We start from the raw sequence: 22,513 nt of genomic DNA on the forward strand, positions 1-22,513 counted from the left end.
ATTCTATCTCAACCTAAGCGGGCAGTGCTGGGTCTCCATAGCCTGGCCTGGAGGCGCTGAGGATGGAATTCTCTGCATACAACTGCAACCACTCACCAGGATGTCCTGGGCTGGGACATGACAGCTGACCAAGAAGAATGTTTTATTAGGCCAGCCCATCCCAGACCCACCCAAGGGGGCCAAGGTTTCACCACGATGGTTGTGTCCCTGGCAGACAGCTCTCCTGTGGCATGCTTGATAGCTTGACAGCTCTCCTGGGACCTGGGGCCCTGCCCAGAATTGTCACTGCTGAAGTTACATTGGCACATCCACATGGGTTAGTGAGAGGAAGGTTAAATGCATGAAACAGGAATTAATGAAGATGTGCCTCTTTTGAGCATACATTTGTGCCCTTTAATAAACAATCCGTTTAGCATGGAAACCAGTTTGGAGGGAGCTAATAAAAACTATACAAGCTTTCTGCAAGATCAGGTATTTTAAATCCTGAGTTTGTATTTTTTAAAGCTAAGCCAGACTTGAGTCAGGCCACATAGATTCAAGCACGGGGCTCCTCACCAGCCAGCCCTAAAACCATGGTGCCTCTCTGAGCCAAGGTGGCACCTGTAAAGTGGGGACAATGACCCCTGCCTGTCTCCTTCCCAGGCTGTCCCTCTTCTGGGGTCCAAAGAGACTGTGTGTGGACCCCCCTGCGCACAGTAAGACCTTGAGTGACAGGAACAAGGGCCTGGTGCCAAGATAAGAAGGAATCACGTCGCCCCGACCCCAGGCTGAGGGCAGAGTTCCTTCATGGGCCCCAGAACCAAAGTGACATTGGCTCCTCTTTCCCTTTGGCACAGAAACTGCTTCCCCAAACAGACGGCAGCCCAGGTGACCCTCAAAGCCATCTCAGCCCACTTTGATGACTCGAGCGCATCCTCGCTGAAGAACGTCTACTTCCTCCTCTTCGACAGCGAGAGCATCGGCATCTACGTACAGGAGATGGCCAAGCTTGATGCCAAGTAGCCGCCCTGCGCCCACAGGCGGCCACCACACTCACCAACGGGAGTCAGGAGGATCAGAGTCACAGGAGCGGGGTTTTATCTTTACAAGGAGAGAGGAAGGGTGACGGCAGGGGAGCGGAGGGCAGCTGAAAGGGAAGCGGGTAGCAGGAGCTGCAGGAGCAGGCCCTGCCCACGGGAAGAGCCCTCTGCATTTCTATTATTTTATATTCTCGTTAAGAAAGAGCCTCAGTCCGTAATTAACCAGGTCTCCACCAGGGTTTTCTTTCTATGTGTTTTCTTCCTGTTGTTTTAGAACTTTAAAAAAAAAAAAAAGACTTTGTTTAGATTTATAGCATTGATTTTTACACACACACAAAATCTTTTCAAAATTCTTAAAATCTTCTGTTTCTCCTTTTTTTGCAAGGGAAGAGGGCGGGAAAAAAAGTGACTTGGGCTTTGTTGGCTGTCTGTATTCAGTGATGGGAGAGAAGAAAATTAGAAAGGCATCTCACTGGTGCTTTTCTTTTCTGTCTTAGTGCCCCCACCTTTAACCCTATAATATCTGTAACTACTCTTAAAAAGATTTTGCTTTTTTTGGTTTTGTTTTGTTTTTTAAAGAAAATGAAAGAAAAAAAATAAAAGATCCAGTGTCTTTCTTACAATATATTCTTTTATTGCAACGTTGTCCTCAGTCTGGAGAACTGTGTCCCCGTGGATGGACACTTCTAGAATGTTATAAATAGAACAAGGCCTGTCACTGCAGGACCGAGGCTCCCACCATGCCAGGCCGCAGGGCAGACGGCACACAGTGGCTTGTGTTTCTCAGGCAGCAGGTCCCGCTTGCAGGAAGGGAGTCTGGTTGGTTGTGGTCCGCAGGAATGGAGGCCTGGGTGAGCCTCCATGGGGTGGCCATCCTTTGGGAGAGAGGCACAGTCTCTCTTAGGCATGAGCAATAGCATGGAGCAGACCTGGTCCACAGCCCAGACAGGATAGACCACTAGACCCCAGTGAGGCTGGTATCCTAAGAATTCTGGCCAAGTACCCAGAGGTTAGCAGTAAAAGTAGGCAGCGAGAGACAGGGCAGGCCAGGACAGGGCCTGAATTTATTCAGATGAATTCATCAGACTCTTCTGCATTAGGGTTATGGTCCCAAATAGGCTTATCCTGATTAGAAGTCCTCTCTCTAATAGAAGAGTCAACTTTTTATTATTTATACATTAACATCATTGGTGGCAGGCATTATTGCCACAAGGCTGAGCCTCCAGATAAGTGACATTGGGGTTGGTCAGGAAATCAGAGGAACAAAACCACAGGGTTCCCACAGGGTACCCCTGCTCCAGCATCAGCTAGAGATTTGTCACGAATTTGCCCATGATGCTAGCCTGGAAGCATTCTGGGGTTCCTCTGCTGAACCCCAATCTGTTCCCTGAATGTTAGCCAGATTGCAACCCATGAAAATGGTCACGCTAGCTTGGCTGCCTTTCCTTAACACCCCCAGCAGCTGGCAGACCAGGTTTCTGTCTTAACCCTTTAGGTCTATAAAAACTCTCTCTCTGGTAGAATGGACTAACCAGGAGGGAAATTTCATCTAATGCTTCTTAAATATAACCTATGGTATATAATCAGGATCTAAAAATATAAATATATGTTTCATGAAGAATAAAGATGGTATGGACTAACAGTTTAAAAATCAGGCTCCTATTAACCTGACCGTTGCAGGATGTACAGGCTTCCCCAGCCCCCATGTGATGGGAGAGATTGGGATGCAGACCATCCCTCCATCCCAGCCCCCTTTCCTAAGCTGGTCTTGTGCAGGCCCTCTTTCCTGCCCTTACAGACAGGGAGATGCTTCCTGCCACCAGGAGAGGGCGCTCTCTCCCCTACTCAGAGCTCTGAATGCCACAAACCCCGCGCGAAAGCGCACTCACAAAGGAGGCTGGGGTAGAGAAGGCAGGCTATGCCCTCCTCAGGACCAAGTGAACCCTTCAGCCAGCATGAGTGCAAAAACACCTTTCCAAACCCAGAAAGAGTTTTTGCCCTTAGGCATTTGTCAAGTGGGTACCATCTGTCAAGAAATCTGATCCCCAGGCGGCAGTGGTACCTGTCTCTTGCCCGGCTTCCCCATCAGGGTGGAGACTGTTTCATGGTTTTCCAGCTTGTGGAGACCAACAGGTCCCGGCTCTTGGCCAGCCGGACCATGAGCCGCCCCACATAGAAGCCGCTGATCTGGCCCACGCCATCATTTTTCCCCATGGCCAGGAGGAACGTCAGTGAACCTGTGAAGCAGAAACATGCACACAATCTAGAAACATGCACACAATCTAGAATCCTGCTCACTGTTCATGGGCCTGCAACTCCCTGGGCACAAACCCTTCCCGGGGCCTTCAGTGTCTAGGCGGGGAAATGCATACGGCTTTCAGGAAGGTGGCCAAGTCCCCGACACATCTTCCTAGAACTCTGGGTTGGGGTTGGGGGTGTGGGGGCGGGTTCTATCCCCAACTTTCAGAGTATGTTCTAGCGTTCAGGCATCCTAAAGTCCACAAAGGCTTCTCCACATCTAACCCAAACTCTCTTAAGACTGTGCCACTTGTGGGGCTTCCTGACCTGGCTTGTAGGTTTTGAGGGGTCTCTGTTTCATGGAGTTGACGATGTTGGCCACGGCGACGTTGGCGTGGAGGCTGGCGTGATAGGCCATCTTGGGCTCCCTCACATCGGCGCAGTCTCCGATGGCGTAGATGTGGCTGTAACCTTCCACCTGAAGGTACTCGTTCACTCTCAGAGCGCCGTTGCCAGCCAGCCGATCACCTGCCAGGAAGAACCAGCCTGAAACCAAGATCCTGAGCTGCCGTGGCCACCTGAACCACAGTGAGGACTGGCCGTGGTGCTGGTCCAGCCACCGTCTAAAGGCACATCCTCAAGAGGCAAGTCTCCTTCCTGGTTTATTTCTGCCTGACCTCCCCACCTCAGAAGCCTTCGTGCAAAGGTGAGGTTACAATTCTAGGGTGGAAACTGGTCAGAAATATCAGAAAGGGTCACTGCTTACAAAGCACACGAGTCTCTATATGTTACCACGATTAACAAGAATTTACTTATGATGATGAAGTCACAACCTAGGCAAGTCTTGGATTTCCTTCTGAATGAGGATCATATTTTTTAAATAAATGCAGGACTTTAATAAATGATAAACTTTTCTTTATCAGGGACTTTAAACAATTTATCTTTGGAAGTATAATATTAGGACCATTAGGTGTTAAGTCCTGGGATCTCTGTACACTTTAAACCCTTGATCCCACCCCCAAACAGCCAGGACTAGTTTCTTTCTGGATCATTCTTTTCTGCTAGACACACAACAGGAGCTTCTTATCTAGGAAAGGTACTGGGGAGCATATGATGGGGACCTGGGGACACGCCCACAGTGAGGCCTGAGAAGGAACCACTGCGTATCCAGCTCACAGATGGAGCCATGGGTCCAGCTCCCTCATCTCCATTTTAGTTCAATAGGTCAATGCTGAGATTTAAGAACAAGAGGTTTCATTATCACCCCCGTTCCTCAAGATTGTTCCAAGCTCAAGTGGCCAAATGTCTGGGTCAGGATTTTGGGAGAGCAGCACCTATGGACACAGAAAGGCCTGACCCTGGAATTTCCCCTGCATTTGCAGAGAGAAGTTAACAGAAAGCAAATCCTTCTCTCGGAAACCTATTTCCATCTCTTACCACTAGGGGTGGGATCCGATTTTGGAAGAATCGGGTCACTTTGGGCACCTTGAGCTAAGTCATCAAAACAGCAGAGGGACACACAGCAGAAGTGGACCTGAACTTGAAGTTTGATGTCACCATTCAGAAGAAACCAAACGAGTTGTTGAGATAGGGTGGGGGTGGGGGGCAGAGTGCCGGTTCCTGGGGCAGAGTCCTGCAGGACCTTCCCGGGGGCTGGAGAGAGAAGAGGCAGCCTGTGGAGGGGCCCACCACTGAGCCTCCCACTTACCAAACGCACTGAGGTAGGCTGCACTGTTGATCTTGATACCGTTGCAGACAATCACTAGGTTGGCGGCCACCTCCGTGCCTTTGTCCGTCTGCACCTTGATGCACTCACAATACTCGTTGACAGGCAGTGCCTCCAGGTTGCTCACCCGCTCACCTGTCAGGGGAGTCTGGTTGACCAGGAGGCTGGCAGAGGGCAGGTGTGTCTCCAAGGCCGAGGCCCAAGCCAGGGCTGACCTAACAGCCGGAGACCAGTGCGCCCTGCAGCCCCGAGAAGCACCAGCGGGACATCTGGCCCCAAGGGACCCAAAGGGAGGCAAGTTCCAAGAAGCAACTTGGGGAAATGAGGTTGAGTTTCCCAAGAGGTTCTGCGAAAAGCTATCTGAGGAAACCGCCCTCCTGAATATGTACTCCACTAGCCCAGCCAGGCAGGACGAGCCCTCCAGGCTCACCCCCATGAGGGGCAAGGTAAGTCGAGGGGCCCACTGTCCTTGCTGCCTGGAGGAGGGCTGTACGGCCACTTTCATGAAGCCCAGGAGCCAGGAGGGCTCTCACGGAGCAGATACCGCCCCTCCCAGCAAAAGGTGAGCGGGTTGGGCAGTGAACTGGGGGGGGTCACACCCCCAGAACAAGAGCCCCACCCTAACATGCTGGGTAGATCTCTTCCCTCCTGCTCTGGACAAAAGCCACACTCTTCACCACTCTCAAAAAGTGAAAGTATTAGTCACTCAGTTGTGTCTGACTCTTTGTGACCCCATGAACTGCAGCCTGCCAGACTTCCTCTGTTCATAGAATTCTCCAGGCAAGAATACTAGAGTGGGTTGCCGTCCCCTTCTCCAGGCTTCCCGACCCAGGGATCGAAACTGGGTCTAGATTCTTTACCATCTGAGTCACAGAGAAGTCCCACCACCCTCAAAATACAAACCAAAAACACCTCTTCTCTCCACCAAAGAAATATCATAATTCAGGTCGAATCTTTTACGTGATTTTTAAACCATTCAACAAATGGGTCCCACCTGTACTCCGTCCTAAGCAACAGCCAGGACGGTGCTGCCTCCATGACATGGAAATCTCTTAGGACCGGGGCCTCGGCCCTGCCCAGACACACCTCCAGCAGGACAACGCGGCTAAATGGGCACTGAACAGACAGCCTGGGGCTGAGCGCAGCCACACTCACTCGGACTGTGGGCAGAGACCAAGCCTCTGCCGGGGAGAGAGGCCGGGCAGGAGGGGCCTTGCACATACTCAGCAGTAGCTGCACGCCTTTCCGGAGCAGGATCTCCTTCACTTCCTGCCGGACACAGGGCAGGAGCTCTGTGTCTGCGAGGGCCATCTGGGAGTGAATGAGAGTGACCTGGGGGCAAAGAACCACAGGGCAGAGAGAAACCACTGAGTCTCCCACTCACACAGAGAGGATTGAAAACAGCAGCGCTTCTCCCGCACCTCCTCCCAGCTTCCAGTTTACAGGTGAGGAATCTGAGGCCCCAGCGAAGTAAGTGGCCCACTGGCAGACCAGTTATAAGACAGTAAAGAATCCACCTGCTATGCAGGAGACCCAGGTTCGATCTCTGAGTCAGGAAGGTCCCCTGGAGAAGGGAATGGCTATCCAGTCCAGTATTCTTGCCTGGAGAATCCCATGGACAGAAGAGCCTGGCGGGCTACATTCCATGGGGTCGCACAGAGTTGGACACAACTGAACAACTAACACATGCAATTTCAGACCAGTTAATGGTGAGTTGGGCTGGAACCCATATCTCCCAGACTGGAATTCTTTCAGATGTGCCAATGCTTCTTGACACATACCTCACTGAGGGCCATGTGGAAAATTATTTTCAAGCATCCTTGGGCACTTACACAGTCTCTATGTAAGCCATCGACACTCTGTAAATCAGGCTGACATTTACACTAAAGCTGGTTCTAAAACTGGTGCTTCCAAACATGTCTATTGCTGCCTGGGTCAGTGCAGTGAAGTGGAAGGCAGCTTGTAGAGATGTTCAGAGCTTGGACTTTGAAATCAGACTGGCTGGGTTGAAATCCCATCTCAGATATCCACTCAGACACCTCCCAAAAACTTCGTAAAGTGGACAGTCCCACTCAGAGGGATTTTGTAATGATGAAATGACAAAGTAAGTAGAAAACACATAGCTCGGCACATGTACGTGTGCACTCAGTCATGTCTCTTTGCGCTGCTATGGACTGTAGCCCACCAGGCTCCTCTGTCCACGGGATTTCCCAGACAAGAATACTGGAGCAGGCTCTTATTTCCGCCTCAAAAGGATCTTCCTGACCCAAGATTGAACCCTCATCTCCTGCACTGGCAGGTGGGTTCTCTACTGCTGAGCCACCTGGGAAGCCCCAGCTCAGCATACACTGACTCCTTAATAAAGGGTGACTACAATTACTCTTACTGTCTGCTAATTATCAACACATAAGAATTATTCTGAGTTATTTACTACTTCAGACCAGTCTCTACCCCATAAATCAAAATTAATCAACTTCCACATCAGTCACTCATAATAATTTCCAATAAATCATCAAAGAATAGCCATATAATTAAATTAGCCTATATTGATCTTACTTTTCAAAACCAACCTGCCTTTCCCTAGGGAAAAAGAACCAGCCACAGGCTCCACATGGCTCCCAGAAGCTGATCTGGCATCAGCTACAGCCAAGCTCTCGCCTCACGAATCCATAATCACTGATCATCACTCAGCCCTCGGAGAAGGCAATGGCACCCCACTCCAGTACTCTCGCCTGGAAAATCCCATGGACGGAGGAGCCTGGTGGGCTGCAGTCCATGGGGTCGCGAAGAGTTGGACACGACTGAGTGACTTCACTTTCACTTTTCACTTTCATGCATTGGAGAAGGAAATGGCAACCCACTCCAGTACCCTTGCCTGGAGAATTCCAGGGACGGCGGAGCCTGGTGGGCTGCCGTCTATGGGGTCGCACAGAGTCGGACACGACTGAAGCGACTTAGCAGCAGCAGCAGCACTCAGCCCTAGGTTGAGCCTTTATAGTCTGCTCCCTTTCTCTCCAAGATGCCAGCAAGTTCTCTATCCCTCCATAAACAGGAGCAGAGCCACCCTCTCACAGGCAGAAAACAGTGCTGGCCCGTCCTTCAGCAGGGGCCGTGAGGGGGGCACTGCAGGGTCCCCCTATCTGACCAGGAAGAAGACTACTGTCTCTTATCCAGAAAAAGTGAAAGTGTTAGTCACTCAGTCATGTCTCACTCTTTTGCAACCCTATGAACTGTAGCCCACCGGTCTCCTCTGTCTGTGGGATTCTCCAGGCAAGAATATTGGAGTGGGTTGCTGTTTCCTTCTCCAGGGGATCTTCCTGACCCAACGATCAAATCCGGGTCTGCTGCATTGCAGGCAGATTCTTTACCGTCTGAGTCACCAGGGAAACTCCTCTCTTACCCAGACAAGACACCAATGAGGATATCTTTGACCAAGCTGGTTGTCAGCAAAAAGAGGTAATCAAAGTTTCTGTCACAAAGGAGAAATTGCTGCAGGGGACACGGGAGTTAATCTTTTGTAAAATATTTTTGTAAAATATCAACCCCCCCCCCGGGCTTGATCCTCCAGGTTGGCCTAGAGAGCAGAACCTATCACTGAACAATGGCACACCCTAGCTCTCCAGGAAGAATTCCCAGCAGAATGGGACTTTAGGGGGGTGCCCAGTACAGAGAGCAGGAGATGGGAAACACATGCTCCCACTTTATGTTAATGGGACTGCCTTCGCAGGCCCTGAGCAAATTCTGATATTCATTAGACAAAAAAGAAGCCCACTTTGGGGAGTTCAAAGCCAAGGTCACTGGCCCACCTCTTTCTCGGGGTATTCCGTTTTAATCTCTGCGGCCATCTCCACTCCTGCAGAGCCTCCTCCCACCACCACAATGGACTGTGAGCGCTGGACCTGGAGAAGCAGGAAATGTAAGCACACCCTCAAGTCCACCCCACCTCTGGGTCCAGACTAGGAAGTGGGTACCTTGACCAAGGAAGCATGGAGAACCCTTTTCAAGTTCAGGGTCCAAATATGCTTCCTCGGGGTCAGGCTTTTGCTGGGTGTCTCCCTGCATTTCTTACTAAGCTCTCACTACCTGCCCACCTTGCAGATGAGCGAATCTGTCTGAGATCATAGCCTAGCCTGAGATCAGGCTAGGTTCTTAACTTCAAGTCTAACATCTGCTCATGACTATGAGAGAAGTTCCCCAGGCCTCTCAGTGGCTTTGCAGAGAGGGAAAGGCCTGACCTCGGTCACAAGGCTGCATGACCTTCTCCAGGTCCCCATGCTTCATCTATTCAATGGGGACAGACCCATTCCACCCACCTCTCAGGATCCTCATGAGAACCAAGAGCATGGATCCAAGCCCGCTCTGTAAAACACGTGCCCTGTAAAAACAGGAGCCAATAGCTACATGAGCAGGTCTAGATGCCCATGTCCAGACTTCATGACAGGTCCAAAGGTCTTCTCCCAGGAGCCTCTTTCTGGTAACTCTGCATCTCTACAGTTCCTCTGCAGCCCAAGATACCTTCTGGGGGCTCCCTGCTGCAGCCCCAGGTGTCCCACAGCTGTTTCAGTCTCCAGGGCCCCCCCGGCTCTGTCCTCAATCCCCGCCCCTGGCAGTGGGCAGCTCACCTGCATCACCATGTCCTCATAGGCCTGGATGGCCATCTGCTGGCTGGAAACCTGGTTAAACTTGCCCGGGAAGAGCCCAGTGCTGCCCGTGGCCAGGATGAGATGTGAAAAGGGTAGGGCCTGGGAGGAGCAAGGAAAAAAAAGGTGAGGATAGAGCCTGGGCTTCTGTATCCAACACCAGGCTCCACCAGGCTAAAAACTATTTCTGAGGAATAAGTAGGATTCTAGATTCCAATGTGGACTTAGTCTAGAATCTCCCTATTACTACCATTATTTTAGAAGAAACTTTTGCCATCCTAGCCAAAAGAAGAAAAAAAAAAGAGGGAAGGAAATCCTGTTTGGAACTTAAATATTGGGCTGGCCAAAAAGTTCACTCATTTGGGTTTTTCCATAAGATGTTACAGATATAAAATTGACAATGACAGACTTGCTCTGATGGGAGGGAGACTGGAGGGTCTGTATCTCACTCAGCCCCCCACTCCCCCATGGAGGCCTGAGATGCCCTCAGGGACCCAAAACCACAGGATAAGGAGGTTCCCTATCATATGCCAAGCAGAGGTTCTATAGTCTTAAAATTGATTCAAGGAGGACTGATTCACAAGAAACCACACACTCGCTAAAGACAGGAATTGGAGCCCGTTTGTCCAACCCCCACTTGGTTTTGACTAGAGCAGAGGTCCAGGCTGGAGGGGATCCTCCAGCGGGTGGGCAGGTGGCGGCTCACTGACAGATTTCTGGTCCTTTGGGGATCCACCAGGCCCTGAGCTTTCGCCATGCTGAGGAGCCCAAACTCCAGGAGGAAAACCTCTGCACCCCTCCCCCACTGGGTGATGTGGGATCATGGCACCTACCCTTTGATTCCAGACAGCGAGGGGGCCTCGGGGCTGGGCAAAAAAAACTGCCTGGGTCCACATGCTGGTGGAGTCTTTCCAGCTGTGGGGTCTTGGGCAAGCCTCTTAAGCTCGGGGTCCGCTGAGACTCCTCCACCTCCCTCGCGGGGTCACAGTGGGCATTAAAGGAGAGCACATGAGGCTTGAGACAGTGCCTGGCATACAGGGAGGGCTCCAAAAATGTCTGCGCCACTCTCCTGTGGCCGCTGGGGTCTGGCCTCAGCTCAGGAGGCATCTGCTGTCTTCCAGGCACCGGGCAGGGATGGGGGCGCCTCGTCCCTGAGGAGACCAGCCCAGGTATCCTCCCACCAGCAACCACATCCCAGGGGGCTCCTGAAGTCAGCTGAGAACAGCCAGCCCCCGCTGGACTCACCTGGCCATCTTCCAGCAGCACCGTCTGATTCTTCAGGTCTATCCCGACCACCAGGCCCTGCCTGAAGTTTTCCTTGAAGGTCACCGAGTAGGAAATGAATGTCTTTTTGGCAAACCCTGGGGAAAGGAGAGAAAGGAGGTCGCGGTATAAAGCTGGGCTGCCCACAGGAGGCCAGAATAACTCAGAACCCCTCCTGAGATGCATGCCAACAGCGACACCCTTGGTTAAACGACCCCTGGGTAGCCACTACCCCTTAAAGCACCCCGTTTGAGCCCCAGGTCCTCAAGGAAGCTCACACGCTGACTTCTGGGGCTTCGTGTGGTAGCTGCTTAAGGCCAGGGACTTAAGATTCCCCAGAACTTGTCAGTGGTGGAATTGGGGCAGCTTTCTGTAAGGGCAGAAAACCACGCTCTGACCCAGCAGTGAGGAGGCCACTATCACAAAGAAAGCCCCAGACAGGGCCCCTTACCGCTCTCCACAGAGGCCCGGAGGGCTGCCACGTTGTGGTGGAAGGAGTCCTTCATATCCACCAACACAAAGGGAATGTTCAGCGCCTGCAGCTGGCTGGCGGCAGCAATGCCACCAAAGCCCCCGCCCACGATCACGACGTGCACGGCTCCTGTGTCCATCGAGACTTGGGACCCCATCTTGGACCGGGCACTACTGGGATAGGGGGAAAGACCACATCAGATTCAGGGGGGCTCACGACTGAGAAGGCAGAGGTGGGCCCACCGCAGAAAAGGCCTCGAATGCCAAAACTTGATCTTCTGAAAGCATGCAATCACCTTTCTATGAAACTCCAATTTTTGTAAAATTTGAATTAAATTCCAAAGGAACAAGGGTTATCCTAATTCCATCTCATCCTCCCAGCCCCCCAGTTCCCTTCTCTAATCTACTGTTACCAAGTTTATATGAATCCTTCCAGAGACATTCTGTGCACCTACAACCATGATTATTTCTTTTTGCACACATTAAACAACTATTTTGCACTTATTTTCACTCATTAATATATTCATTCACTCACTTATATAAGTTAATGAACCTCTTGCTCTTCAATGTGTTCTGTGCTGAGGATGCCGTAGTCAGACAGACAGAAAGATAAGGCTTAGCCCTTGTAAGGGAGGATTTCAAACTCAAAGGGCCAGTGGACGATGTAGGAAGCTGGGTAGGTACACAGTAACAACAGTGGGTATACCTCTGGGGAACTGGTAAGCAGAGGCCACATTAAAGGAACTAACAAAATTCTTCAAGGACCGCACTAAGCCAACAGGGACCAGATTCCACCCAGTTCACAGGTCACCAGCCTCAGCCCCAGGTCTAAGGAGATCAGTTAGCCAGTAAGACAACCAGCCTATAAAATAGGCTGCGGTGAGAGGCCATGACAGTGGGATCAGGAGGAGGGGGCTGTTGAAAGAGAAGGGGTACAAAGGAACTTGCAGGTGACATCCCCCAGGAGAGAGGGGGCAGGAAGAAATCTCTGCTGAGAGAACAAACAGTGCTGGTTAAGGACCAAGAAGGAAGTCTGCGGGTGAGAAAGAGGCTGGAGATATGCTGATCGTGAGGGCTCCAGGGAGAGGGGCAGGCGATACAAGGTCCTACCTGATGTCCAGGAAAGGGGACCTGCAATCAAAGAGAACATCTGCAAGGAAAGAGGGCCAGGTTTGCAGGCCAAGTGTGGCCCAGGCTCACACACACACACGTGAGTGCGGTGAGGAAGCAGACAGCAAGCTGCCAATAAGCGATGCAGAAGCCCATTCCAGTCCGCCTGGTACCCTCTCAGGCAGCACTGCAGGTAACTGGAAGGCCACCACTCTGTCCTGCATCATCTGTGTGGTCTGGGGCACAACACCTCCCCTCCCCTCTCTGGGCCTTCATTTACCCTCTGTAATGGGAGGGGCCAGGCCACAATGTCCTTAAACAGTAGTTTTCCAAGATACAGTGGCCCCCAGATCTTCCCACACTTATGGGGGCACCTTATGGTTGGACCTCCAGGCACTGTTGCCATTGGTATTCAAATACACACTAATATCTCCTCTGGGGAAGTAAAAACCTGGGTGAGGTAGGGCAGATCTGGCATAGGAGATTGGAGGGAGTTTAACTTTGCCTCTCATTGACTAAACGGTCCCCAATGTATTGAAACTTATGCATTCTACCATTTTCCTTAATTACGACTTTTTTTTATTGAAGGAGAAATATCAGTAACCTCAGATATGCAGATGACACCACCCTTATGGCAGAAAGTGAAGAACTAAAGAGCCTCTTGATGAAAGTGAAAGAGGGGAGTGAAAAAGTTGGCTTAAAGCTCAACATTCAGAAAACTAAAATCATGGCATCTGGTCCCATCACTTCATGGGAAATAGATGGGGAAACAGCGGAAACAGTGGCAAACTATTTTTCTGGGCTCCAAAATCACTGCAGATGGTGATTTCAGCCATGAGATCAAAAGATGCTTGCTCCTTGGAAGGAAAGTTATGACCAACCTAGAGAGCATATTAAAAAGCAGAGATATTACTTGGCCAACAAAGGTCCATCTAGTCAAGGCTATGGTTCTTCCAGTGGTCATGGATGGATGTGAGAGTTGGACTATGAAGAAAGCTGAGTGCAGAAGAATTGATGCTTTTGAACTATGGTGTTGGAAAAGACTCTTGAGAGTCCCTTGGACTGCAAGGAGATCCAACCAGTCCATCCTAAAGGAGATCAGTCCTGGGTGTTCACTGGAAGGACTGATGTTGAAGCTGAAACTCCAGTACTTTGGCTACCTGATGCGAAGAGCTGACTCATTTGAAAAGACCCTGATGCTGGGAAAGATTGAGGGCAGAAGGAGAAGAGGACGACAGAAGATGAAATGGTTGAATGGCATCACCGACTCAATGGACATGAGTTTGGGTAAACTGCGGGAGTTGGTGATGGACAGGGAGGCCTGGCGTGTTGCAGTTCATGGGGTCGTAAAGAGTTGGACACAATTAAGTGACTGAACTGAAATGAATTGCTTTACAATATTTTATTGGCCTCTGCCATATGTCAACATGAATCAGTTTTACAAATGAGAAACTAACAAGGCTGGGACCAAAACAAGCCCCCCAGCAGGTATTGTCACTTTTGCAGTCCCAGGCCCTCAGAAAGGCTGTCCAGATAGAGCCCGAGGAGTGTTCATCAGGCTGAATCTGCCAACTGGGCCAGGACCCAAAAGGCCCCCAGGGACCAGCCAGGGACAGAAGCAGACACCAGGAGCTGAACAGGGCCTGGGAATGTGGTAGGTGGTCAGGCAGGCTATGGAAGGGGCACATTTCATCTGCCCCCTTCAACATGGCCCCCCTCTGTGCCAGCCTGCCCTTAGGGCCAGCAGCCAGTGAGGAGGTCAGAGAACCACCCAGAGAGCTCTGCTTCCAAAGCCAGGAGGGTCATAGGACTGAGAGAGGCAGGCTACCAACTTGTTGGGGAGAGGGGTCCACCATGGGCCACCCAGGGAAGCTTGAGCTGGAGCCTTGAAAAACAGCTGGGGTCAGGGGCCTTCGTCACAGAGGAAATAGCTTAGGCCAAGAAGTCCAGTGGCAGGAAGGGAGGGGGTTGAAGGGTTCAAGGAACAGGTTTGGGCAGCTAGGAAAGCAGGTGACAGGGGCCAGCACACACAGAGGACTGTCATGTCAGACCGGTGTCTGGGCCTACAGGCTTCCCTGGGGTCCTCACGGGGAAGAAAGCCCCATGAGCCCAGCACAGGCTGGACGGGCAGTGGGTTAGTCAAAGGAGCTGAACTCCTACTCCCTCAGCGCCCCTGGGATCATTCACTGGTTCCCCGGAGAGCAAACCCTGGCCTCACCCAACTAGGCACAGCCCTCGATAAACGTGAACTGATTTCTCTAGTTGTCCAGGTGCAGAGTGTGGGGCCTGAGCACACACCCAGGCCCAGGAAGGGCTGCCGGAGCCGGGTTGGGGAGGGGAGGTGTTTCTTAGCCACAAGCTGCCTGTGGCCCCTCTCCTGGAATCCGCCCTCCTCTCTCCTCCACTGACCCCTGACACACCCACTTGTGGACTGGGGGCCTGGCGGCGCTCCAGCCCATTCCACCCTTTCTCCTCGGCAGCCTCCCTTGCCCAACACTCTTGGACACCCGCCTCTCCCCTGGCTCATCTGATGCCAATTCTCACCTGGCATCGGTGTGCCAAGGACAACCGGACTCCCCTCTGATCACCCCTGACCTACTTCACCAGACACCTAAACCCTTGGCTTAAGCCATGGATCTGCACTCCCAGGCACACTCCCTGTAGGTGCTCAAAAAGCAAGTGTTCAATTGGTGATGTTGAATTATAGGTTCTAACATAGTAGCAGTGCTGGACAAACAGCCTCAACCAATGGGCAACTCCATCAGTGGAAACCTCCACCAATGGGAGATTACAGGCTACGCTATTATACGCTATTATACCCATACAATGGAATATTCTGGAGGCAATTTTACAGTGGAAGAATTTTTACATGAAAAGTTTGTTCGTGGTTCAGATTACACAAGACCCAGAGAGAACCATAGCGTAAACTATGGTCTGTGGGTGATTATGTCAGTGTAGGTTCATCAAACGTGACAAACGCAGCACTCCGGTGTTGCATGTGTCAGACAGAGGGCGTATAGGACATTTCTGCGCCTTCCATTCAGCTTTGCTGTGAACCTACGACTACTCTAGAAACATCATAAAGTCTTAAAAAAAAAAAAGGCTTGTCCATGAAAAAGTCAGGCAATAGAACAGCACATAGAGCCTGATCTCACTTGTGGACCACCAAGCACAGGCACCTAACTACACCTACACACATACATATAACGATGACATGAGCGGGCATCCACGGAGCTTTCAACAACATCTTTGCATTCAGGAGGGGGGCTTCCTCTTCATTTTGGCAAGAACTTTAGGAACATGCCCAAGATTAATCCTCGGCAGTCTGACCACATCTGCACTCTAAACCTAAATGCCAGATGATGTTTTTATTTTCTTCTTTGAGCTTTTTTCCTCTTTTTTGATACTGTTTGAATATTTTTAAGTAAGTATGACACTTTACAGAGATAATAAAGTTTTAAAGGCAGGGCAGGCCTCCTGCTGCCTAATTTTCTAAATTGAGATATTTGGGGGATTTATCTGGCAGTCCAGTGGTAGGACTCTGCACTTTCACTGCCGAGGGCCCAGATTCAATCCCTGGTCAGGGAACCAAGATTCTGTAGGCCATGCGGTGCAGTGAGATGTTTTTCATATATTATGAAACTCACTATCTCAGAGTGTACAACCCAGTGGATTCTAGTACATTCATAAAGTTGTACAACAGTCACCACAATCTAATACCAAAACATGTACATCACTACTCCCCCTAAAAAAGACTCCATATCCATTAGCATTCATTTCTCATTCTTTCCTCCCTCCAACCCCAAAATCATTAATCTTTCTGTCACTATAGATGTGTTTATTCCATACCTTTTGCCTCTGGTTTCTTTCGCTTAGCATGATATTTTCAATATTCATCCAAGCTGTAACTTGTATCAGTATTTCTTTTTTTTTATGGCTGAGTAATATTCTACTGTGTGGAGAAACCACAATGTGTTTATCCTTTGGTCCACTGACGGACATTTGGGTTGTTTCCCCCTTTTGGCTAAAGTGAACAATGCTGCTATGAATGTACAACTCTTTGTGTGAACAAAAAATTCTCTTGAGTATATACCTGTGAGTGGAATTGTTGGGTCCCATGGTAACTCTAGACTTCACTTTTTGAGGAATTGCAAACCCACCATCTGATTTTACTGATCATCAAGCCAAGAGAATGAGCACAGAGGATCTTAACTGAATCTTCCCAGATGCAGAAATGTTAGCATAAAAGAAGGTCCAAGAGAACAAATCTTAAGTGTCCAGTAACTCCTAAGTAATGCTATCTTTGCCCCTTCCCCAACACACACACACAATCTGGTTTATACTCAGATTTTCTCAGTAAATCTTGTTTCCTCTGCCAAGGACACCCAGCCTGATCCCAACGGGACTCTTCTCTAATAAAACAAAGGGCTTTCAGGAATCTACGAGGAAGTTACATTTAGGCCAAAGCTGTGAAGAGGTCATGCTTCAGAACCCACACAGTGGAAATCATGTGGGCTCTGATCAAAGGGTGGATATCACCCCAGAATTGTTTCACAGAGATTACAAATAAAACCCACCACTTTCCAGAGCTCACTGGTTATGCCCAACGTAGATTCCACAGCCATTTCCAGAGTGGCTGACCTGGATGAGAGGGCCTAGTGTGCCTGCGTGTGTGCATGCGTGCATGCATGAGTGTGTGCATGCGTGCTAAATTGCTTCATTTGTTTCCAACTCTTTGCAACTCCATGGACTGTAGCCTGCCAGGCTCCTCTCTCCAGGGAATTCTCCAGGCAGTAATACTGGCGTGGGTTGCCATTTCCTTCTCCAGGGGATCTTCCTGACCCAGGGACCGAATCCGCGTCTCCTGCATTGCAGGTGGATTCTTTACCATTGAGCCACCGGGAAAGACCTGAGAGAACCGAGATAGTGACTCAACCACCACGAATATACCCCTCCCCGCGGGGGAAGGCAAAGGGGCGGGTGGCCCCCCTCGCTGGACACCAGGGCCCAGACTGAGAGTGGGCACTCCACAGCCAGCTCCTCAGGAAACACATGCAGAACAAAACCCCAAAAGACCAGTTTCCGAAAGGGACTCAAAGTCTGAAGAGGGGGTTGTCGTTTCATGCCCCAGGAGAGGGCATTTTTGGACAGACAGGTTCCTTTGTGTGTCATACAGCCTCTGGTGCTGAAATGCAGGCCACACAACTTGTGCAGTCTCCTGGGAGCCAGTCACTTTGTGGTTCCCTTAACATCCCCCCAGTCTGTGCCTGGACCCTGGCTTCCTCATTTCACCACCAGACACAGAGATCAGGCTGGCCCTGGAGCACACCTGCTCTGCCCAGCTCCTCACTTACCTGCTGGATAGTCCTGAGCAAAGGCCCGTCCAGCTGGGCCTCATCTCCCACCCTGAAATGGATCCTCCAGATGAGAGGTTACTCACCGCGCTCCTTGGAGGCCTCTGAGAGCTTGGGGCACTTACATACCCAAGGAGGCCTCCTTGATGTTTTAACACGTTTACATATTTTGAACACAAGGTGCAGAGCTGGGACACGCGGAAGCCCCTTCCCAAACTATGTCTGAACCTCTGCCCTGTGCCTGCCCTGCTGTGGGACCATCAACTCCCAAGGGCCTTGCCCCTCCCAACCTCATGGTACAATCAAGGGCCGGAGAGAGTGTAACCGGACGGGAAAGACAGCGTATATTTAATGGATGCTTTGAAAGAAAAATGCCAGACATCAGGCACCAAAAGCCCCTCCCGCTGGATCAGGAGTTCCTGGACCCCGCCGGCCCATCCGAGTTACTTGAGTCACCTCTGGCCTTAGTTTCCGGGAAAGCAGGAGCTCCGTGGAGAAGCGGACCTCCCAGTGCACCCCGGAGCCTGTGGGCACTGGGTATTCCCCGCATTTTCCTCCTGACCCTGAGGCTTTGCTCCTGCCTTGTGACACCGGCTTCGGTCCGCCCACGGCGGCTTCCACCATCTAGTTGCGACCCTCGGAGCCCTCCCGGGACGGGGGTTGGGGGGAGGGTGTCTGTCTTACTCGGGAAGACTTAGGACGGATCTCCAGGGTGGGGGGTGAACGGGGTGACAGGCAAGTTTGCTCCATCCTCGCTGGAGCAAACTTCCCCCTTGACTTTTAGGGGACCTGGGGGCGGTGCAGGCCTGAACCCCGCTTCCCATACAGCTCGCCCTCTCCTCCCAAGGCCACATCGGGCACCCCGGCCCCCGACGCTGTTCCGGGCATCGTGGGGCCCAGCAGGCGCGAGGGTCCCAGAGAGCTCGCCCGGCGCGCCCCTTACCTGCCGGCGGCCTCTCGCCGCTCCAGCTCCCGCCAGCAGCTCCCGTTGTCGCCGCCCGGCCCGAGGCCCCGCCCGGGCCGGCGTGACTCGGCGCGTCCGCCCTCCAGCCTGGGCTGTGCCCCCGGCGGCCCCCCAGAGAACTGCAGCCGCCCGGGAGTCAACAGCCCCAACCGTGTGTCCTTGACCCCTGAGGCCGAGGCCGCCCGCGCTGCGCCGTCCCGGCTCCCCTGCCGGACCCCCTACCAGTCGCCGTTTCTTGGAGCGAGGGCTCCGATGCGGGCTGTGGGACCTCGGCGGCGCGGATCACCAGTCTTCTGCCCTTGCTTAGGTAACAAGTTGAGCACCTAATCCATGCCTGGTATTGTGCTAGGCGCCTGTAGAACAGACAGGTGTGGTTTCTGCTTTCCTCGAGGTTGATACTCTGGGGAAAGATACTAAACTACAAAAAAAAAAAAAAAAACTAAAAAAACTATATATATCACTAATTGCAGTAAGAAAGATTGGGGGCAAGAGAAGGGTGCCAAGGCCTCTCTCCAAGGATAAGTTAGCCCTGGGCAGAGGGGAGGTAAGTGTACTCCGGGTGTGCAAAGAGGCAGGATAAAGAACTGACAATGGGAGCACTGCAGGGGAGGTTGGGGACAGAGCAGCCCAGCGTGGCAGGATGGCACAAGCCTCTAGGCTCTGGTGAAGACTGAGCAGGGCAATAGAGAGCCACTGCCGGGTTTGTTTGTTTGTTGAGTTTGTTGTTTGGGTTTTTTTTTTGGGGGGGTGGGGAGGAATTGTTTTGGTTTTGGTTTATTTTTGGCCGTGGCATGAGGGATCTTAGTTCCCTAACCAGGGATCAAACCCATGCCCCTGCAGGGGAAATGTGGAGTCCTAACCACTGGACCACCAGGGAAGTCCCACTGCTGGGTTTTAAGCAGAAGAGTGAAGTCTGAGTTACGCTGGGGGGTGAAAAGATGGGGGAATAGAGGGCTGCCTGAAACTGGGGGAACTAGGTAGGGCGAGAGTCCAGGGGGAAGAAGAAAGCGGTTGGACTCAGATGTGTCAAGAAATGTACCGATGCAAACTGGAGGTAGGATTGAGCCAATTTGGTGACAGATAAGCCATCTTCTGCAGAAGGAAATGGCAACCCACTCCAGTGTTCCTGCCTGGTGAATCCCACAGACAGAGGAGCCTGGCAGGCCTCAGTCCACAGGGTCACCAGCAGGCAGACACGACTTAGAGAAACGATGAAGCCAGCTTCATCTATTTAATGCAAACATTAGCACTTACACGAAGCGTTTGTAGAAAAGAGTCAATGGAAAAAAAATAAAGAGAAGATTCAGTGAGATCATTTGTGTGAAGTGTGTTCATATGTTGCCTGGCACGCAGCAGCAGTGAGCACAGAGCAGCCGTTTATTAGAGCTTTTTGATATAAGGAAATTAGGTTGCCCAAGGCTATGACACAGAACATTGGCAGCTTCCTCCCTCCCAGCCAGGTGCTCTTTTGAATAGTGCCCTTTATTGCCTTGGTTTTCATGACTGTTTATGCTAGAAGTAAGCATTTCTGTACCTTTTCCAAAAGCTGTGGTCAGAGGTCTTGTTTTCAATACCCCTGGAATAGGGAGTGTTGTGAGCAATTCCATCTAGAAGATGCTGGTACCCAGAATCATCTCAAGCTGGAGAAGGAGCTGGCATCCTCCTATGAGCATCCCATGCTCATTATTAGCCCACACACCTCAGGCTGCATCTGCTGGTCCTTTGGAATCCTCACATCTCTTCCCATCCAGCTGGCACCCTGCCCAGTGAGAACACGAGCTGAAGAAAAGAATACAGGCAGAGGCATGGGAGTCTGCGTCTTCTTCTCTCAGGCCTTGAGGTCACAGAAGAGCAACTGTGCCAGAGTGTGGGGTGCAGAGAACCCATAAGCCCTGCCTGTTCCACCCCTGCCTCTCAGGGATGCATCAGAGAGCTCTGACTTGGCTTTGAAGTTCTGGGCGCAGTAAGCCTTCCTTTGTCCTAGGCTTTGCAAACTTCCAAAAAGCTTGTATCTCCTCGTGGTCCTCCTGAAATCCCTAAAGTGGCGCGCGCGCATGCGTGCATGTGTGTGTGTGTGTGTGTGCGTGCACACGTGTGCATGCACAGTCATGCCCAACTCTTTTCGACCCAATGGACTATAGCCCGCCAGGCTCCTCTGTCCATGGGGATTCTCCGGGCAAGAATACTGGAGTGGATTGTCATTTCCTACTCCAGGGGATCTTCCTGACCCGGGGATCAAACCCATGTCTCTGTGTCTCCTACACTGGTGGGCAGATTCTTTACCACTATCACCACCTAGGAAGACCTAGAGGAAAGTGGGGTCAGGGGCTGGTTAAACTCTGACACTGAGGATAACAACCACCATTGACTAGCTCTTTGGGGCAGAAACCTGGCTTTGCTGGACTTTGAGTCCCTAGCGTCTGGCACTGACCGCAGCACTTGGTTCACTCAGAGTTCACTAATGTTTGGTTAAATGATTTAAAAACAAGTTTACTTATTTGGCTGCACTGGGGCTCAGTTGTGGCGTGGGGGACGCGGTGCACACACTCTCTGGCCATGGAACTCGTGCTCAGTAGTTGTGGTGCACAGGCTTAGTTACTCTGAAGTATGTGGGATCTTAGTTCCCCAACCAGGAATCAAACCCAAGTCCCCCACATTGCAAGGCAAATTCTTAACCTCTAGACTACCAGGGAAGTCCCTGCTTAAATGATTTTTTTAAATTAAGATATAATTCACATACCATAAAATTCACTTTTAAAATGTAAAACAATGGGGTGAAGGCTATGCAACCCTCACCATTATCTAACTCCAGGATATTCCATTGTTTAGTTGCTAAGTTGTGTCTGACTCTTGGCGACCCCATGGACTGTGGCCTGCCAGGCCTGCCAGAGGACTGTGGTCCTCTGTCAATGGAATTCTCCAGGTAGGAATACTGGAGTGGGTTGCTATTTCCTTCTCCAGGGGATCTTCCAAACCCAGGAATCAAACCTGGGTCTCCTGCATTGCAGGCAGATTCTTTACCTACTGAGCTATGAGGGAAGCCCAAAATGTTAATTGCTCACTCGTGGCTGACTCTTTGTGACCCCAAGGACCCATAGCTGTCCATGGGATTCTCCAGGCAAGAACACTGGAGTGGGTTGCCATGCCCTTCTCCAGGGGATATTCCTGACCCAGGGATCAAACCCGCGTCTCCTGCACTGCAGGTGGATTCTACACTGCCTGAGCCACCAGGGAAGCCCAGGATATTTGCATCACTCCAAAAAGAAACCCCACACTCAACAAGCAGTCCCTCTCCACGCCTGCCTCCATCCGGCCCCTGACAACCAGAATGATTCATATCTGATGAAACAACCCTATCAGTACTCCTAGAAGCATAGTAACTAATATTTGTTTAATACAAACTAAGTGCTTTGGATAGCTTCTCAAATTTACAAGTGGGTCCTCCAAGGTAAGTCTTATTCATCTCCACTTCACAGATGAGGAAACTGAAACTCAAGCTAATAAATCAGCAAAATCACACAGTTAGTAAAGGAGAGGAGCTGGGTCTTAGACCCTAAAATCAGGGTATTATCCCTAAGGGAGCCAGAGGTCACTGAGCAGGCATAGGAGAGACTCAGTGGTGAGTCACACAGGCATCAGAAATTCACTGGGCACATGCCCCGGCACTGTGGGAAAGAGAGAGGTGAAGGAAACCACCACAGCCTGCCCAGGGCAGGGCCACAGCCCTG

General features: G+C 51.1%; 2 protein-coding genes across 5 annotated transcripts in view; one reads left to right on the plus strand and one right to left on the minus strand.

Annotated features, from left to right (window-relative positions):
• Positions 1 to 1,344, plus strand: part of MACROH2A2 (macroH2A.2 histone) — a 54,031-nt gene extending 52,687 nt beyond the window's left edge. For both annotated transcript variants that reach the window (XM_020877399.2, XM_020877401.2), the window contains one exon: positions 837 to 1,344. In XM_020877399.2, coding sequence (XP_020733058.1) covers positions 837 to 1,002 — 166 coding nt within the window. In that variant the 3' untranslated portion in view covers positions 1,003 to 1,344. The remainder of the gene's footprint in view (positions 1 to 836) is intronic.
• On the minus strand, positions 371 to 18,873 carry AIFM2 (AIF family member 2). 3 transcript variants are annotated; one of them, XM_070470764.1, is made up of 10 exons: positions 18,765 to 18,873; positions 11,338 to 11,531; positions 10,869 to 10,984; positions 9,606 to 9,725; positions 8,790 to 8,882; positions 6,207 to 6,315; positions 4,966 to 5,118; positions 3,585 to 3,785; positions 3,082 to 3,256; positions 371 to 1,295 (listed from the first exon to the last, which is right to left on the minus strand). In XM_070470764.1, exons 2-9 carry the CDS (start codon positions 11,513 to 11,515, stop codon positions 3,105 to 3,107), a joined length of 1,122 nt encoding a protein of 373 aa, XP_070326865.1. In that variant the 5' UTR covers positions 11,516 to 11,531; positions 18,765 to 18,873; the 3' UTR covers positions 371 to 1,295; positions 3,082 to 3,104. The 3 variants fall into 3 exon arrangements, with proteins under 3 accessions (XP_070326865.1, XP_070326862.1, XP_070326863.1); XM_070470761.1 differs by lacking the exon at positions 371 to 1,295 and adding an exon at positions 1,633 to 1,894; XM_070470762.1 differs by lacking the exon at positions 371 to 1,295 and adding an exon at positions 1,633 to 1,894 and having other exon boundaries at positions 11,338 to 11,528; positions 18,765 to 18,867.
• Positions 18,874 to 22,513: the final 3,640 nt, after the last annotated feature.

The sequence above is a fragment of the Odocoileus virginianus genome, chromosome 7, assembly GCF_023699985.2.
Source record: "Odocoileus virginianus isolate 20LAN1187 ecotype Illinois chromosome 7, Ovbor_1.2, whole genome shotgun sequence".
Taxonomy (NCBI): Eukaryota; Metazoa; Chordata; class Mammalia; order Artiodactyla; family Cervidae; genus Odocoileus; species Odocoileus virginianus.